This window comes from Salmo trutta, chromosome 9 (genome assembly GCF_901001165.1).
Source record: "Salmo trutta chromosome 9, fSalTru1.1, whole genome shotgun sequence".
Lineage (NCBI taxonomy): Eukaryota > Metazoa > Chordata > Actinopteri > Salmoniformes > Salmonidae > Salmo > Salmo trutta.
Window position 1 is genome coordinate 8,198,097 of NC_042965.1, and position 19,807 is coordinate 8,217,903.

The window sequence follows — 19,807 nt, forward strand, 5'->3', positions numbered from 1 at the left end:
TAGCAGAGAGAGGCGGCATGAGAAAAAGAAGAGAGCGGAGAGAGCGGGGGGCTTTCACAAACACAGGGCACCATGACTGACAACGGACCTCACAATCTAACCCCATTTTGAACTCGACCTTGACTTCTCAGGGTTCACCGTCTCTTCGACCGCTTGGCATGCCCTGCTTCGCTGACTGTCTGTACATTACCATGGGTTGTCCTCCTTTTCCAAAACCCCCTCTGCCACTGGACTGTCCCCATGTCCTACTATAACCTCAAAGGTCACCAAAGTCACCTCCTGTCATTGTCTGAATGAGGGTTTGTCTCCAAGTCACAGTGAGACATTTTATCACGTTCAGACTTGACATTTGGCCGTTAAAGCCACCAGGGGTTGTCCCCGACCGTTGGGTCAGGTTCAGATCGTAGTAACTCATTTCAACTGGAAGCATTAATGCCTTTGTGTTTAGTCCCTGTACTTAACTTCTTCCATCAAGCTTTTTATCAGGGATGATATAATCCAATAAAATGACTAATCACCCAGTTTATTTCTTAAGTCATTCTCACTCAGTTCTCCCCACATAAAAAAAAACACTGGCCTCTTAGAGCATCTCCTTTTGGGGTGGAGATGGGTGTACGTACAGTGCCTTCAGGAATGATTCACACCCCTTGACTTTTTCCACATTTTGTTGTGTTACAGCCTGAATTTAAAATGGATTCAATTCAGATTTTATCACTGGCCTACACACAATTCCCCATAATGTCAGAGTGGAATCATGTTTTTTCCAAAAGTCATTAAAAAAGAAAAGCTGAAATGTCTTGAGTCAATAAGTATTCAACCCCTTATTGTTATGGCAAGACTAAATAAATTCTGGAGTAAAAATGTTCTTAACAAGTCTCAATACACAACATGACCAAAAGTATATGGACACGTGCTCATCGAACATCTCATTCCAAAAATCAGGGCCATTAATATTGAGTTGGTCCCCCTATAACAGCCTCCACTCTTCTGGGAAGGCGTTCCACTAGATGTTGGAACATTGCTGCAGGGACTTGCTTCCATTCAGCCACAAGAGCATTCGTGAGGTCGGGTACTGATGTTTGGCGATTAGGCCTGGCTCACAGTCAGCGTTCCAATTCATCCCAAAGGTGTTCGATGGGGTTGAGGTCAGGACTTTGTGCAGGCCAGTCAAGTTCCACACCGATCTCGTCAAACCATTTATGTATAGACCTCTGTGCACAGGGGAATTATCATGCTGAAACAGGAAAGGACCTTCCCCAAACTGTTGCCACAAAGTTGGAAGCACAGAATTGTCTAGAATGTCACTGTATGCTGTAGCGTTAAGATTTCCCTTCACTGGAACTAAGGGTCCTAGCCTGAGCCATGAAAAACAGCTCCAGACCATCAAGCTTTTCCACCAGACTTTACAGTTGGTGCTATGCATTCGGGCAGGTAGCGTTCTCCTGGAATCCGCCAAACCCAGATTCGTCCGTCGGACTGCCAGATGGTGAAGTGGGATTCATCCCTCCAGAGAACGCGTTTCCACTGCTCCAGAGTCCATTGGCGGCAAGCTTTACACCACTCCAGCCGACGCTTGACATTATGCATGGTGATTTTAGGCTTGTGTGCTGCTGCTCGGCCATGGAAACCCATTTCTTGAAGCTCCCAACTAACAGTTATTGTGCTGACGTTGCTTCCAGACGCAGTTTGGAACTCGGTAGTGAGTGTTGCAACCGAGGACAGATGATTTTTACGCGCTACGGGCTTCAGCACTCAGCGGTCCCGTTCTGGGAGCTTGTGTGGCCTATCATTTTGCGGCTGAGCTGCTGTTGACGTTTCCACTTCACAATAACAGCACTTACAGTTGACCGGGACAACTCTAGCAAGGCAGAATGAACTTTGTTGTAAAGGTGGCATCCTATCACTGAGCTCTTCAGTAAGGCCATTCTACTGCAACTGTTTGTCTATGGAGATTCCATGGCTGTGGGCTGGATAATAAACCCCTGTCAGCAACGAGTGTGGCTGAAATATCCGAATCCACTAATTTGAGGGGTGTCCACACACTTCTGTGTATATATAGTGTAAGTTGCATGGACTCACTGTGTGCAATAATAGTGTTTAACATGATTTTGAATCTCTGTACCCCACACACACAATTATCTGTAATGCCCTTCAGTCGAGCAGGGAATTTCAAACACAGATTCAAGCACAAAGACCAGGGAGGTTTTCCAATTCCTCGCAAAGAAGGGCACCTATTGTTAGAGGGGTTAAAAAAACAAAAACCTATATTGAATATCCGTTTGATCATGGTTAAGTTACACTTTGGATGGTGTATCAATAGACCGTCACTCCAAAGATACAGGCGTCCTTCCTAACTCAGTTGCCAGAGAGGAAAGAAACCGCTAAGGGATTTCACCATGAGGCCAATTGTGACTTTAAAACAGTTAGTTTAATGGCTGTAATAGGAGAAAACTGAGGATGGATCAACAACATTGTAGTTACTCCACAATATTAACCTAAATGACAGAGTGAAAAGAAGGAAGCCTGTACAGAAGAAAAAATATTTCAACAAGTTTACAACAAGACACTAAAGTAATACTGCAAAAAATGTGGCAAAGTAATTACCTTTTTGTCCTGAATACAAAGTATTATGTTTAGGGCAAATCCAAGATAGATCATTGACAAACAAATGCAATTTAAATCCATTTTAATCCCACTTTGTAACACAACAAAAATTGGAATAAGGCTAGGGCTGCGAATGCTTTCTGAAGGCACTGTATAGAGCCCCACAGTGGAGGTGTCATAATACCCATAAAACCTAGCAGTCAAACTCGGAAATGGTTCCAATTGTTTTTCCACCATTCATTTTTCCCATAGGGAATTTAAGAAACACTTAAAATAAGGGCTGTGTTTCGTGTAGGCTTACCCTGGCGTGACGTTCCAATAACCATGTCAATCTCTCTTAGAATTTCATTTTGGGGGGGTAAATACAGGTGAATATATTGATAAAAGTCACCTTGTCCTAGAGAGATTTACACAGTTATCAAAACGTCATGCCAGGGTAAGCCTACAGTACACAAAAAATATATTTTAGGGGATTTTAGAAACACTTATCAGAAAAATAAAAGGTGGAAAAAACGATTTGAACCATTTCTCTTACCTGTATATTTACTGTTGCACTAGAGAAGGCTGGAGTTATGCATGTATGCATACAGTATTGATTATGATAGTGTGTGAACTACCATTGCCTGTTTTACTCAAACCTGACTGAACTACTCACTGAATACTAAGTTGCTTAAACAGCGTAACGTACGATCACATCTACCTAACTAAGAAAGCATTTTCACCTTTTAACATGACCTCAGGGTCATGTTCATTAGGCACCAAACAGAAGACCATGTACTGAAACAGGGATAGAAATGTCCAATGAGAATCTCACATTTTTAGTTTTCCACTTCAAAACATTTCCAAATGTTTTCCATTGCATGCCCTAATGAACAAGTACTCAGGCTGCTGGATTTGGTGCGAGACCTGTCCCTGTCCTAACTACGCTGTGTGTCATTGTCAGGACTCATCCGCCATAGATGACTCACTGGAGGACACTGCCTCAGAGAACCCACTGTGCAAGGACACGTGCAATGACAGGTGAGTGCCCATGCCATGACGGACTGTCCCTTCTGTTAGTTCATCATTCTCCATTGTTCCTACTCTCGATTGACAATAGGAAGGATTCGGCAATTTAACAAGTGAACCTATAATGATTTTGATATTGCATCTTAAATCACCCTCCACCCCCTCCCCCTTTTCGTTGTAATCTTTTTCTCTCTCTCTCAGCCGAAGGCAAAAGTCCTCAGAAGAAGGGCCGAGTAGCGAGGAGACGGATGAACTTTCCCTCATCGATCACATGGAGATCATGTCCCGGATAACACTAAAGCAGGAGGTAAACGTGCTTCTTAGTTTCTACTATTGAGGGTCAGTCCATTTTACCTCGAGGCTCTTTCAGCTCCATCCGTTTAGAATCACAGGAAAGGCCTCTTTCTACGAGATACTTCATAGGAATCTACAAGAAGGATACTCATAATACTAAATAAGCCTCCACCCCAAAGCTGCTTACAGAGAGCTTGTCCTCTGCTACCCCATGCCTCTGTAACTCAATGTTACAATCTCACAGTAGATGATAAGTATGTGATTATCGGCGAAAAGCTAGAGTTGGCAAGGTCAGACCAGCTTTAGTAGAGCATATCTCCTTATAGATAACCCTCTCGCGGCTAACAAGTCTGGCTTTTCAAAACCTATTTTTCTATATTGTCGGTACGGTTTAATCAGGATAGTCACTCGTAGGGCTACACTGGGACTCATCACGGAGTCAACGCTTAGGCTAATCCTCTCTCCCCGTACAACTTTTTCATCTGTCCGTGTGATACCAGAGCGACGACGGTCCAGATGTCCGAGCCGGATCGGGGGATATTTTATTAGTCCACGCCACGGAAACAGACCGCAAAGGTATGTATGACCTCCGTAGCGTACACAGACACACACATCCCCCAGAGGAGACTAGTACATGTGGTCTGTGTCCACTCAGTAGGGCGGGTCTCTCCCCACCCTCCTGCTTCTATACCTCATAATTACTGGATTCAACAGCACTGTATGTCGTGCTTCTGTATGCCAATGTTTTTCATATAAAACCAAGTAGGGTTTTTTGATATTTTGATGTTTATTTTGTGATGACCTACCGAAGTTGAATGTGTTACTGTCAATAATACGTCTTTTTCCGTAATAGACCCAGACTTTCCTTCCCTTGTATGGGAGCTCTTGACAAACGAGAGGATATTTAGTGATCTCCTGTGGGGTCTTCTTTTCCAGATCTTGTCTTGTACTGTGAGGCTTTCCTGACGACGTACAGAACGTTTATAACCCCCGAGGACCTCATCAAAAAGCTGCACTGCAGATATCCTTTCCATGCTTCACATCTCACATGTAGTCCAAGGGGTCACCCACCAAAAAAAGGCTTCAGAAAAAGTGTTCTGTGACCCAGGAAACGAAACTGCCTAGTTTCAACATCATTACGTACATCATTTTATGAATATGAACACTGTGTGGGTTAAAAGTTGCACATTTAATTACATATTATAAATAAAAGGTACAGTTTTGAAATCATAGTGCATTTTGGGTAATTTCCCCTAGCTGAGGTTCCCATGTTACACCTTGGTTACAAGTGTTACACATGTTCCATTGTCCATGCTTGCAGAAAGCAACTTATGTACTGGACCGGAGAAATTCCGAAATAATACGAGATAAGAAGCTGTTCGAAGGTGATAGATTTTTCTCAGATGCCAGAACAACGCTTTATGTAGCTGTCAGGACCTTGAATGTTTTGAGAGCTGTGTTACCTAGCAAATGTTGTGCGGTCTTTAGTTTAGCTAGCAGTCATAAGCAATGATGGCCCTTGTTATGCCAAGTACAGCTGCTAAAACATCTTATATTAACTAAGAACCACTGTACATGCTTAAAACATATTTCCTCATTTCGGGGGTTCACCTGGATCAGTGATGGACCGGTAACGTGTTGCTTGACCTTATACAAGGATGAACACACAAATGAATGTGCAACTTTGACAAGTTTTGAACCACAGCGTTCATATTCATAACATTATCTATGTAGAGAAGAAACAGGTTTTTGGTGGCTTGCCCTTGACTAATGTGGACAGAGAGCTTCCTTCAACAAAGCCTGCTTGGTTGAGACAATAGGGAATGGGAAGCAAAATCCTTACGTTAGACGTAAACACTGAATATTGTAAGATTGGAGACGGTTTGTTTCGCTTAACCCCTCCACACATACACCAGATTTAGTCACAGCCCAGACACCTTCAAGAAGAGAGTCAGCAAAAACACCTTCTTCGTTCTGGTCCGTGTGGTGGACGAGCTGTGGTGAGTTCCCTAGGCTGTCATTTGACTAGAAAACTGTCTATCAAAAACCTACACTCTGCAAAGACCATTTTTCATGTCCTACAATGTCGGTGCAGACTTAAATGATTCTTATTCGCATTTCCTTTTGCGAAAGGGGGGAGGGCTTAACTGGTCATGATTCACTTTCAATTAAACGCCTCGTGTCTTTTTCCTGTCTTTTTTGCTCCTTCACCACCACTCTCATTCCCCTCTCTCATCCCTCCGTTCCCTCGGCTTTGGAACTGTGTGTGTGTGTGTGTGTGTGTGTGTGTGTCAGTCTGGTGGAGATGACGGAGGACATCCTGAAGCAGCTGATGGACCTGGTGTTCAGGCTGGTGTGTAACGGCGAGCTGAGCCTGGCCCGCGTGCTCCGCAAGAACATCCTGGACAAGGTGGAGCAGAGGAAGTTGCTACGCTACACCAACTCCCTTAAACCACTGGCCGCGCGAGGTGTCGCTGCCAGGTAGGCCCGCCCGCCCGCAATTAGTGAAGGAGAATACTGTGGCAGCTAAAACCTTGCATTTTGTATTGTTTCAGAGAAAGTTACCATTTTAGAAATGTTCAGCTCCGCAACAGTAACAGAATTCTGTGGTGTTTTCTGAACATCAATGTATCACAGTGTCTAGTTCTAACTCTGGTCATGTTTACTTTTTTTTGTTGTCGTCCCCCGTGTACGACTTCAGACCAGGGACCCTGCATGATTTCCGCAGTCACGAGATTGCTGACCAGCTAACTCTCCTGGACGCGGAGCTCTTCTACAAAATTGAGGTAACGCATCCAAGCATGTCTTTCTCCTCCTGCATATGATTCCCCGCTCTAAAAAGTCCTTATTCGTGTGACTCTGTCTCCCTCTACACAGATCCCTGAGGTGTTGCTTTGGGCTAAGGAGCAGAACGAGGAAAAGAGTCCCAACCTCACACAATTCACAGAGCACTTTAACAACATGTCATACTGGTAAGCCTGAGCCCCAAATCTTAACTTAGTCACCACGGTGCTTCTCTTCGTCCCTGCAGCACTTCACTGCCCTCTCCGATAGGAAAGCAGCCAGGTCTGGAGAACGTGATGACAAACTGATGCATCTCTCCTCCTTCGTGTCTCCCTCAGGGTACGCTCCATAATCATTCTGCAGGAGAAAGCCCAGGACCGAGAAAAGCTCCTCCTTAAATTCATCAAAATAATGAAGGTATACCTGTTTGAAATGTTGGATACTTAAGAATGGGCAAACGGTGGTATTGGGAGGGTTTGTTGAAAAAGCAACAAATTCTCAAGTGCATTTTAAGATGGTTTCCCTTCACTGTCTTGCAGCACTTACGGAAGCTAAATAATTTCAACTCGTATTTGGCAATATTATCTGCCTTGGATTCAGCTCCCATTCGAAGACTGGAATGGCAGAAAACAACCTCAGAGGTGAGTTGGACTGTGTTGTCTAATAGATGTCCAAAGATTGCTCTGGAACATTTGGTTTATTGTTAATCTTTCCTTCTTCTAAGATTAAATCTCTACATGTGTTGTGTTTGAGGTTAACATGGCTGTCACTGTTCTGTTCTGTTTGCAGGGCCTAGAGGAATACTGCACGTTGATAGACAGTTCCTCGTCGTTCCGGGCCTACCGAGCGGCACTGGCAGACGTGGAGCCCCCATGTATACCATATCTGTAAGTCAAACTGCTGGGTTGCAAGATGTATGCAATTTGTTGTCGCAAGTGACACAAATGTATTTGCACGTCTCCGATATGTATTGCTTACTGTGTATTTCTCGTCTTTATTGTACTGACTGTTTCTTGTTTTGTTTATTTCCCACACGACACATAGGGGACTTATCCTCCAGGACTTAACCTTTGTCCATCTGGGCAACCCTGACCTCATCAACGGGAAGGTCAACTTCTCAAAGCGCTGGCAGCAGTTCAATATCCTGGACAGCATGAGGCGCTTCCAGCAAGTGTACGTATATAGTGGCCAACAGATCTGGGAGAACTCTATTTTCAACTATTCCTTGTGGAAAGTAACTATTTTTCCAGGGGAACAAATATTTACTTTGGAGGTGACTACAACTATTTGAATACAGATCCCAAAAAAGTACTACATTTTCAAACAATTTGAATCTCAGGAAGTAACTACTTTTCAAAACTATTTGAATACAGATCTCAGGAAGTGACTACTTTTCAAAACTATTTGAATACAGATCTCAGGAAGTGACTACTTTTAAAAACTATTTGAATACAGATCTCAGGAAGTGACTACTTTTCAAAACTATTTGAATACAGATCTCAGGAAGTGACTACTTTTCAAAACTATTTGAATACAGATCTCAGGAAGTAACTACTTTTCTGAAACTGTTGGATTGGCTGCTTTCAACTAATGACAGGGCTGTATCTGGAACTGCATGCTAAAGAAAGAAATGGAATGAAGAGAGGACACAATCTCCTATACTATTCCAGTTTATCTGACAGTCATATTTCATCTACACAATACATTTTCTAAATGTCCATTCTCCTGAATGTCCATTGCCCAATGTGTACATAATCAAGTCAAACCAATTGACCAATTATATTTTATACAGGTAAGTATAAATATGTTGTGTCGCTCAACTACTACATGACTCTTTGAACATGCCACTGAAAAGGTTGAAAGCAGCAATTCATTTTATAATTAAAAGCCATTTGCAAACAGCAAGTTGGATGCTTAGCAAAAAAAAAAGTTTGAACCTTTTTGTCCATCTGAGGGTAAGTGTTCTTGTTTCAAACACACACACACACACACTACACCATCTTTAAAGGGATTTTCCATCTACCTTGACTGTAGTTGATTCAATAAGGCAGTTTTTGAGCAACATTTTATTAGCATGTTACATGATACTTTGGTAATTGCATTTTAATTGCATAGCAATGAGCTGAGTTTTTGTTTCTTCTGTACACAGGAAAAGTAGCTGTTCCTTATTCCACTTATTCCACTCCATTATTATGCAATTATAGAGCAATTTCCAAAGTCCTATGTAATAACAATGTTGCTATTATAATAATCACAAAGTCACTACACATGTATTATAACTTGATAACAAGTGCTACTTATGTATCACTCATTATGAAAATATATTTGTTAGTAATTTTGAAGCTGTAAAGGTTATCTACTCTATTGTTGATATGATTTTAATTCTAGGCTATAGAGCCCTCAAACTATGTGCTTATGATCATATATTTACACTAATTCAACTAACTTGTAGTTTTTTTGTTGTTCATCAAATATTTGGCAGCATCAAATAAATATATATTCAAATACCTTCAAATATTATTTCGTTTTCTGAGACCTGTATTTATTTGAAAATCCAAGAAAATAGTTGCCTTTTAGTTGAAACTCTATATAAACTATATTTGACTACCGTAAGTATTTGAAAAGTTGGTATTTTCAAATAAACTTCAAAATATAACTATTTTCTGCCCAGGTCTGGTGGCCAATCTGTCGGTTGCTGTCATACAGCTTTATGTTCAATGCACTTTTCTTTCTCCCCCGAAAAATGTTTTGGAATTTTAGGATATTTTCCTTGGAATTTCCCACCTTTGCAATGTTTAGATGGTGTTCTCCCTCTCTCCCAGGCATTATGATCTGAAACACAACGACGACATCGTCTCCTTTTTCAATGACTTCAGCGACCACCTGGCAGAGGAGGCTCTGTGGGAGCTGTCTCTAAAGATCAAACCTCGGAACATTACGCGGCGCAAAACAGAGCGCGAAGAGAAGACATAGGAACTTGTCCCGCTGAATTGGACCTTTGGTCATTTTACAAAATCATGGAATTACAAGAGACTACAAACAAGTAGAACTGTGAAGGCAGCTAAAAGACTGTGGATGATTCTTTATTTTTTTCTGGACCTCTCAGACTTGGGATTCTCTGTTTGGGATTGCACTCAGTCCGTGTGTGAGTAAAGCCAGTGAGAGAGACACTGTGCAGTGTTGGAAGGCTCGCAAAAAGATTCCTCATGTTCACCTTTGTCACCAACCTCATCCACCCGATGCCATATTATGGGTATGGTCCAAGCATTACAGGATACGCTAGGGGTTGTCCTCTCACAACCCAAGACATTGTCCTGACTAAAACCTTATCATACTGATGTGGGCCATGGGAAACACTGCCCAATGTCACTCGGTTTGGACTTTTTTTATACGGGACTCCAGACCCTTTTTTTGCTGCCACAAACTGTGACGCCGTATCGCCTGACATGGCACAGAACTGCTATGGGCGGTACAGAACTTTGAGCAAAGACACTCATCACCTGGGTCTGCTTCTAGACTGGTGGAAAAATTATATATTACTGGTGCACATAAGACATCATTTTGTCATTAAAAAAAACGTTGTTTTTTTTCAAGGAAGTGTTGTATGTATGATACTGTCTGACTGATGCAATGCAGTTTTTGTTTTGTTCTTTAAAAGGATGTGAAAATTATACTTCAGAAATGCGGAGAAGTGATACATGAAGTTCATATACAGTGGGGTCCGGAATTATTGGATCGCTTGATAAAGATGAGCAAAGAAGACTGTGTAAAATAAACAACACAAATGCTGAACTATATTGTATATAAATATATTGTGTATAAATTGTCCTGGTACTTGGTAAAGTTCATGATGCCATTGACCTTAAACAAGGGCTCCAGGACCAGCGGAAGCAAAATAGCCCCATAACATCAACGATCTACCACCATATTTTACAGTAGGAATGAGGTATTTTCTGCCTATGCATTTTTCTTTTGAAAGCCAAACTCACTATTGATGTGCATGGTAAATGAGCTCTATTTTCATGTCATCTGACCATAGCACCGCCTAGACTTTGCTAAACGACATTGGCACTTGGGTTGGAGCCGGTGCTATGGTCATAAGACACGAAAGTAGAGCTCCTTGGGTTTGGCTTTCAAAAGAGCAATGCATATGCAGAAAATACCTCATCTCTACTGTAGGATATGGCGGTGTATTTTGAAATGATATGGGGCTATTTTGCTTCCACTAGTCGTGACGCCCTTGTTAAGGTCAACGGCGTCATTAACTTTACCAAGTACCCGGACATTTTAGCCAAAAACCTGGTTGCCTCTGCCAGAAGGCTGAAACTTTTCCACAAGTGAGTCTTCCAGCAAAACAATAACCCCAAGCACATGTTAAAAATAATCCAAAAATAAATGGTAAATTGACCACAAAATCAACATTTTGAACCTCATTGAAAACCTGTGGTTTGAATTGAAGAAGACCGTCTATTAGCGCAGATGAAGGATATCAAGCATCTGGAAACATTCTGTATGGAGGAATTATCTAAGATCCCTTCGAATGTGTTCTCCAATTTCATAAAACATTTTAGAACAAGGCTTTGTCGTTATCCTGGCTAGGGGAGGGTTGCTGGAGAATTGAAAACAGGATCCAATACATTTTACCCTTTTTTATTTATTTTATTTATTTTAAACAATCTCTTTCTCTGAAAAATGGTATTAGTATAAAATAATATTTATTTTTGCATTTTTACAGTCTTTTTTGCATATCTTTATCAAGGGATCCAATAATTCCAGACCCCACTGTACTTGCACTTAAAAATCTAATGAACAAAAAAGTGATGTGATATATGTGTCAAGGGAGCTGTACATAGCAGTGAACATTAGAAACATTACAGCAATCAGAAGTGGACCTGGTCGCCATCTCTCTACTGTTTAATCTGGATGGTGAATGAAGGCCTTTTATACAGAACAAAAATATTAACGCAACATGTAAAGTGTTGGTTTCATGAGCTGAAATAAAAGATCCCAGAAATTTTCCATACGCACAAAAAGCTTATTTCTCTCAAATTTTGTGCACACATTTGTTTACATCCCTTTTAGTGAGCATTTCTCCTTTGCCAAGATGATCCATCTACCTGATTGTGTGGTAAATCAAGAAGCTGATTAAACAGCATGGTCATTACACAGGTGTACCTTGTGCTAGGGACGATAAAAGGCCACTCTAAAATGTACAGTTTTGTCACCACAGATGGCTCAAGATTGAGGAAGCGTGCAATTGGCATGCTGACTGCAGGAATGTCCACCAGAGCTGTTGCCAGAGAATTTAATATTAATTTCTCTACCACAAGCCGGCTCCAACGTTGTTTTAGAGAATTTGGCAGTACTTCCAACCAGACTCACAACCGCAGACCCTGTGTAACCACGTCAGCCCAGGACCTCCACATCAGCTTCTTCACCTGCGGGATCGTCTGAGACCAGCCAGTGGACAGCTGATGAAACTGTGGGTTTGCACAACCATAAACCGTCTCAGGGAAGCTCATCTGTGTGCTCGTCATCCTCACCAGGGTCTTGTCCTGACTACAGTTTGGTGTCATAACCAACTTCAGTAGACAAATGCTCACCTTCAATGGCCATTAGCATGCTGGAGAAGTGTGCTCTTCACGGATGCATCCCGGTTTCAACTGTACCGGGCAGATGGCGTTGTGTGGGCGAGTGGTTTGCTGATGTCAACATTGTGAACAGAGTGCCCCATGGTGGCGGTGGGGTTATGGTATGGGCAGGTATAAGCTACGGACAATGAACACAATTGCATTTTATCAATGGCAATTTCAATGCACAGAGATACCGTGACGAGACCCTGAGGCCCATTGTCGTGCCTTTTCATCCGCCGCCATCACCTCATGTTTCAACATAACGCACGGCCACATGTCGCAAGGATCTGTACACAATTCCTGGAAGCTGAAAATGTCCCAGTTCTTCCATGGCCTGCATACTCACTAGATGTCACCCATTGAGCATGTTTGAGATGCTCTGGATCAGTGTATGACAGCGTTTTCCAGTTCCCGCCAATATCCAGTAACTTCGCACAGCCATTGAGTGGGACAACATTCCACAAGCAACAGCCTGATCAACTCTATGCAAAGGAGATGTGTCGCGCTGTACACCAGGTATTGACTGGTTTTCTGATCAACGCCACTACATATTTTGTTAAGGTATCTGAGACCAACAGATGTATATCTGCATTCCCAGTCGTGAAATCCATAGATTAAGGCCTATTGTCTGCTTTTCTTATTTGAACTGTAACTCAGTAAAATCTTTGAAGTTGTTTCATGTTGCGTTTATGTTTTTCTTCAGTGTATATTGCAAATACAAGATGGCAAATTAGCACCATTATCCTTTGACATAATTAACCCTACCAGACCACACAGATCCCTGTGCAAATAAATAAAACTTGCAGTATTTCTTCATGTTCTGTTGGCATTATTTCTTCTCCCCGCCATAGTCATACCATCCATGCATGTTATCAAGTAAGCATAGAATGAATGGAGGGTCAATGGAGGTTTTCCTTATGAATAAAACATACAGTCCCAGTCAAACGTTTGGACACACTTACTCATTCAAGAGTTTTTCTTTATTTGACTATTTTCTACATTGTAGAATAATAGTGAAGACGTCAAAACTATGAAATAACACATATGGAATCATGTAGTAATCAAAAAAGTGTTAAACAAATCAACATATATATATATATATTTGAGATTATACAAAGTAGCCACCCTTTGCCTTAATGACAGCTTTGCACACACTTGGCATTCTCTCAACCAGCTTCATCAGGAATGCTTTTCCTTTGCTCTGCGGTCCAACTCATCCCAAACCATCTCAATTGGGTTGAGGTTGGGTGATTGTGGAGGCCAGGTCATCTGATGCAGCGCTCCATCACTCTCCTTTTTGGGCAAATAGCCCTGGAGGCCTGGAGGTGTGTTGGGTCATTGTCCTGTAGAAAAACAAAATGATAGTCCCACTAAGCGTAAACCAAATGGGATGGCGTATCCCTGCAGAATACTGTGGTAGCCATGCTGGTTAAGTATGCCTTGAATTCTAAATAAATCACCGACAGTGTCACCAGCAAAGCACCATCACACCTCCATTCTTCACGGTGGGAACCACGCATGCGCAGATCATCCATTCACCTACTCTGCATCTCACAAAGACATCAGTTGGAACCAAACATCTCAAATTTGGATTTATCAGACCAAAGGACAGATTTCCATGGATCTGTCAATTGCTCGTGTTTTTTGGCCCAAGCAAGTCTCTTCTTATTATTGGTGTCCTTTTAGTAGTGGTTTCTTTGCAGAAATTCAACCATGAAGGCCTGATTCACGCAGTCTCCTCTGAACAGTTGGTGTTGAGATGTCTGTTACTCGAACTCTGTGAAGCATTTATTTGGGCTGCAATCTGAGGTGCAGTTAACTAATGAACTTATCCTCTGCAGCAGAGGTAACTCTAGGTCTTCCTTTCCTGTGGCGGTCCTTATGAGAGCCAGTTTCATCATAGCGCTTGATGGTTTTTGCGACTACACTTGAAGAAACTTTAAAAGTTCTTGAAATTGTCCCGATTGACTGACCTTCATGTCTTCTTAACCAGAATGGCGACCCCAGCATTCTGCAGGGATACGCCATCCCATCTGGTTTACACTTAATGGGACTATCATTTTGTTTTTCAACTGGACATTGACACAACACACCTCCAGGCTGTGTCAGGGCTATTTGACCAAGAAGGAGAGTACTGATGGACTGTCTTCTCTTTGCTTATTTGAGCTGTTCTTGCCATAATATGGACTTGGTCTTTTACCAAATAGGGCTATCTTCTGTATACCACCCCTACCTTGTCACAACACAATTGATTGTCTGAAACGCATTAAGAAGGAAAGAAATTCCACAAATTAACTTTTAACAAGGCACACCTGTTAATTGAAATGCATTCCAGGTGACTACCTCATGAAGCTGGTTGAGAGAATGCCAGTTGGAGCTCAGTTGGAACATCGGGGGAAAAAAATCAATTCTGCTACATTGGACCATTTTCTCCTCACTTCATTGAAGTGAGCTTTTTGAGTCTTGAATTGATTGCACCCTCTAGCGCTGGCAGTAGCGTTAGAGATTCGGGGTGTCAAATATTGTTGCTATTTTCACAACTGAAATTATGGGTACAGTAGCTAGCGGTGGGGCAAAAGGGCTAGGTTTCGATGAATAAACAAGTTGTGGGTTTGTCGAGGCTTGGCCAATGAGGACGTGCTCCATGGCTAAATCTGTGGTTGCTTCAAGTTGTGTATTTACGGTATTTTATGTATTGTGTCATCATCAACTTCAATTTCAATGTTATTCAGTTTATAGACTAGTTCGTTATATAGTCTGCCCCATATTTGGTAAATATGTTGAACATGTTTGCAGTTCACATTTGTTCTAATTGCATTGCTTCAATACAGAAATACATTCACACTGATATAGCGGCTAGGCCTGCTGTAAATTGCAGTCTAGACATGTGTAACAGTGTAGGTTCCGTCCCTCTCTTCGCCCCAACCCGGGCTCGAACCAGGGACCCTTGCACACATCAACAACTGACACCCACCGAAGCATCGTTACCCATCGCGCCACAAGAGCCACGGCTTCAAGTCTCAGAGAGAGTGACGTCACCGATTGAAACGCTATTAGCGCGCACCACCGCTAACTAACTAGCCATTTCACATCGGTTACACATGGACATGCCAAACAGTCAATAATCAAGATTAAATCCAGTAGGCTATTGATAAGGCCTAAAAAATATATTATATAATAATAAATTATCTCGTTCCATTGCACTGTGTGCATACGCAGGCCTGGAGCGTGTCTTTGGTAGTGGGACGAAGGGCGATCTTTAAAAATGGGGATGGATCGCCTACTTGAAAAAATCTAATTTGATTTGTCACATGCGCCGAATACAACAGGTGCAGACCTTACCGTGAAATGCTTACTTACAAGCCCTTAACCAACAATGCAGTTCAAGAAATAGAGTTAACAAAATATTTACTAAATAAACTAAAGTGAAAAAAATATATACTGTGTATATTTATCAAAAAGTAACATAATAAAATTGCATACATACAATATATACATATATACATATAATATACAGGGGGTACCGAGTCAATATGCGGGGGTACAGGTTAGTCAAGGTAATTTGTAAAGTGACTATGCATAGATAATAAACAGTGAGTAGCAGCAGTGTAAAAACAAAGGAAGGGGTCAATGTAAATAGTCCAGGTGGCCATTTGATTTAATTGTTCAGTAGTCTTATGGCTTGGGGTTGAAGCTGTTAAGGAGCCTCTTGGTCCTAGACTTGGCACTCCAGAACTCTTGCCGTGCGGTAGCAGAGAGAACAGTCTATGACTTGGGTGACTGGAGTCTTTGACAATTTTTTGGGCCTTCCTCTGACACCGCCTAGTATATAGGTCCTGGATGTCAGGAAGCTTGGCCCCAGTGATGTACTGGGCTGTACGCACTACCCTCTGTAGCGCCTTACGGTCAGATGCCGAGCAGTTGCCATACCAGGCGGTGATGCAACCTGTCAGGATGCTTGCAATGGTGCAGCTGTAGAACCTTTTGAGGATCTGGGGACCCATGCCAAATCTTTTCAGTCTCCTGAGGGGGAAAAGGTGTTGTCGTGCCCTCTTCACGACTGTCTTGGTGTGTTTGCACCATGATAGTTCGTTGGTGACGTGTACACCAAGGAACTTGAAACTCTCGACCCGCTCCACTTCAGCCATGTCGATGTTAATGGGGGCCTGTTCGGCCCTCCTTTTCCTGTAGTCCACGATCAGTTCTTTTGACTTGCTCATATTGAGGGAGAGGTTGTTGTCCTGGCACCACACTGCCAGGTCTCTGACGACCTCCCTATAGGCTGTCTCGTTGTTGGTGATCAGGGCCTACCACTGTTGTGTCGTCAGCAGACTTAATGATGGTGTTGGAGTCGTGTTTGGCCACGCAGTCGTGGGTGAACAGGGAGTAGCGGAGGGGACTAAGCACAAACCGCTGAGGGGCCCCAGTGTTGAGGATCAGCGTGGCAGATGTGTTGTTGCCTACCCTTACCATCTGGGGGCGGCCCGTCAGGAAGTCCATGATCCAGTTGTAGAGGGAGGTGTTTAGCTTAGTGGGTCCTTAGCTTAGTGATGAGCTTTGTGGGCACTATTGGATTGAACGCTCAATGAACAGCATTCTCACATAGGTTGTCCAGGTGGGAGTGCGATTGAAATTGTGTCATCTGTGGCGGTATGCAAATTGGAGTAGGTCTAGGGTTTACAGCATGATGGTGTTGCTGTGAGCCATGACCAGCATTTCAAAGCACTTCATGGCAAGCAACGTGAGTGCTACGGGGCGGTAATCATTTAGGCAGGTTACCTTCGCTTTCTTGGACACAGGGACTATGGTGATCTGTTTGAAACGTGTAGGTATTCGACTCGGTCAGGGAGAGAAAATGTCAGTGCCAGTTGGTCCGTGCATGCCCTGCCACGTCTGACGAGCGTCAGAGCCGGTGTAGTAGGAGTCAATCTTAGTCCAGTATTGACGCTTTCCCTGTTTGATGGTTCGTCTGAGGGCATAGCGGGATTTACCCAGCGAAATGCAGGTATGTGAATTACGAGTAATGAAAAAGCAGGGCAAAAACCTAAATATTTCAAAGTACTCTCAGTATACCATTTAAAACCCCTTTATTAATAGGCTACTTGGCTATTGGCCAGGATAAAAAGACGCACCTATGCGATGCTGCTAAACTAGCCTTAATTTAGGGTAGCTACAGTGCCTTTGAAAAGTATTCAGACCGCTTGACTTTTTCCACATTTGTTACGTTACAGCCTTATTCTTAAATTGATTTAAAAAACAATACAAATTCCCCTCATAAATCTACACACAATACCCCATAATGACAAAAAAAAATAAAAAATGTTAAATGTATAAAAAAATGCAAACTGAAATATCACATTTACATAAGTATTCATAACCTTTACTCAGTAGTTTGTTGAAACAACTTTGGCAGTCATTACAGCCTCGAGTCTTCTTGGGTATGATGCTACAAGCTTGGCACACCTGTATTTGGGGAGTTTCTCCCATTCTTCTCTGCAGATCCTCTCAAACTCTGTCAGGATGGATGGGGAGCGTTGCTGCACAGCTATTTTCAGGTCTCTCCAGAGATGTTCGATTGGGTTCAAGTCCAGGCTCTGGCTGGGCCAGCCACTCAAGGACATTCAGAGACTTGTCCCAAAGCCACTCCTGCGTTGTCATGGCTGTGCTTAGGGTCGTTGTCCTGTTGGAAAGTGAACCTTCGCCGCAGTCTAAGGTCCTCTGCGCTCTGGAGCAGGTTTTCATCAAAGATCTCTCTGTACTTTACTCCGTTCATCTTTGACCTCGATCCTGACTAGTCTCCCAGTAACTGCAGCTGAAAAAAAATCCCAACAGCATGATGCTGCCACCATCATGCTTCACCGTAGGGATGGTGCCAGGTTTCCTCCAGATGTGACGCTTGTCATTCAGGCCAAAATCTTGGTTTCATCAGACCAGAGATTCTTGTTTCTCATCATCTGAGAGTCTTTAGGTGCCTTTTGGCAAACTCCAAGCGGGCTATCATATGCCTTTTACTGAGAAGTGGCTTCTGTCTGGCCACTCTACCATAAAGGCTTGATTTGGTGGAGTGCTGCAGAGATGGTTGTACTTCTGGAAGGTTCTCCCTTCTCCACAAAGGAACTCTGGAGCTCTGTCAGAGTGACCATCGGGTTCTTAGTCACCTCCCTGACCAAGGCCCTTCTCCCCCGATTGTTCAGTTTGGCTGGGCGACTAGCTCTAGGAAGAGTCTTGGGGGTTCCAAACTTCTTCCATTTTTAAGAATGATGGAGGCCACTGTGTTCTTGGTGACCTTCAATGCTGCAGAAATATTTTGGTAACCTTCCCCAGATCTGTACCTCAACACAATAATGTCTCGGAGCTCTACCGACAATTCCTTCGACCTCATGACTTCGTTTTTGCTCTGACATGAGGACAAACATTTATTTGATCAATTTTAGAATAAGGCTGTAACGTAACAAAATGTGGAAAAAGGGAAAGGGTCTGAATACTTTCCGAATGCACTGTATGCTTGGTTTTTAATCAAATTTAATGAAATGGGGGGGACCAATTGTTTGTAATGTTTCAAAATGTGATTCATCAGCACAAAAGGCACATCTAACCTTTCATGGGCACTGTGGGTCATGGCTGGACTTCCATTCTCAAACTCAACTGCATTACATTATCAACTGCATTATCAACTGCGTTACAGTTAAGACCTGCTTTTTCTGGGTCTTAAAACTTCCCATTAGCACTGCATGAAATTGTCACTTTTGCGCTTGTTTTGAAGGACACACCTCAAATATTGCCACCCACCTCAGCGCAAGCGAGCTGATGTTAGACAAGTAAATTGCCGAACCTGGCTTTAGAGCTGGAAAATGCCAGTACGCTAGTTTTTGCATGACGAAATTGCAAACTAACGTGCGTTTGACACTTGTACCTCCGATTCCGTAGCGTATAAATCGGCCTTTAGCGGCACCCGAAAATAGAGCCCTTTGGGAGAATCTCAATTGCATACTCTTCGCGTCCACTCTCCTCATTGGAGAAGGTCCAGGGCAGGGACCTATGGCATTCTCATCCAATGGGTTTTGAGAAGGAGGCGAGGAGAGAGGACGCGAGGCGTATGCAGTTGAGATTCTCTCCTTGATTGCAAAGTAAGTGCTCTGATGTATTCCAGTCTAGCCAATCACAGGGCATCTTCACTGCAACAGTCCCTCAAATTGACTAGAGAGAGAGTCAGTGCTATCCGGGATCCATGGGACTTCCCTACCCTCTAAGCCCAGTGGCAGACTTAGAGGGAATCACTATCTTACTATATGTAGCCCATGTATCTGATGCTGTCTGGACAAAAAAAGAGTATGACATGCCATACTCTTTTTAGCCAGACAGCATTAGACACATGGGCTACATATATATGTCCTCTGTCTCGACGACATTGGCAGTATTATCAGCAGCACATGTCTTTTTACTAAAGAAATGCGTATTGTATTAAACAGACAGGTTTTGATGGT

At 42.7% G+C, this 19,807-nt stretch overlaps 1 protein-coding gene across 5 annotated transcripts in view; it reads left to right on the forward strand.

The window, feature by feature from the left end:
* LOC115199785 (rap guanine nucleotide exchange factor 1) overlaps positions 1 to 11,723 on the forward strand; it is a 58,101-nt gene extending 46,378 nt beyond the window's left edge. For all 5 annotated transcript variants that reach the window (XM_029762213.1, XM_029762214.1, XM_029762215.1 and 2 more), the window contains 13 exons: positions 3,548 to 3,624; positions 3,814 to 3,919; positions 4,407 to 4,482; positions 4,843 to 4,927; positions 5,814 to 5,906; positions 6,202 to 6,387; positions 6,608 to 6,692; positions 6,784 to 6,878; positions 7,029 to 7,107; positions 7,230 to 7,331; positions 7,480 to 7,577; positions 7,735 to 7,863; positions 9,513 to 11,723. In XM_029762213.1, coding sequence (XP_029618073.1) covers positions 3,548 to 3,624; positions 3,814 to 3,919; positions 4,407 to 4,482; positions 4,843 to 4,927; positions 5,814 to 5,906; positions 6,202 to 6,387; positions 6,608 to 6,692; positions 6,784 to 6,878; positions 7,029 to 7,107; positions 7,230 to 7,331; positions 7,480 to 7,577; positions 7,735 to 7,863; positions 9,513 to 9,663 — 1,362 coding nt within the window. In that variant the 3' untranslated portion in view covers positions 9,664 to 11,723. The remainder of the gene's footprint in view (positions 1 to 3,547; positions 3,625 to 3,813; positions 3,920 to 4,406; positions 4,483 to 4,842; positions 4,928 to 5,813; positions 5,907 to 6,201; positions 6,388 to 6,607; positions 6,693 to 6,783; positions 6,879 to 7,028; positions 7,108 to 7,229; positions 7,332 to 7,479; positions 7,578 to 7,734; positions 7,864 to 9,512) is intronic.
* Positions 11,724 to 19,807: the final 8,084 nt, after the last annotated feature.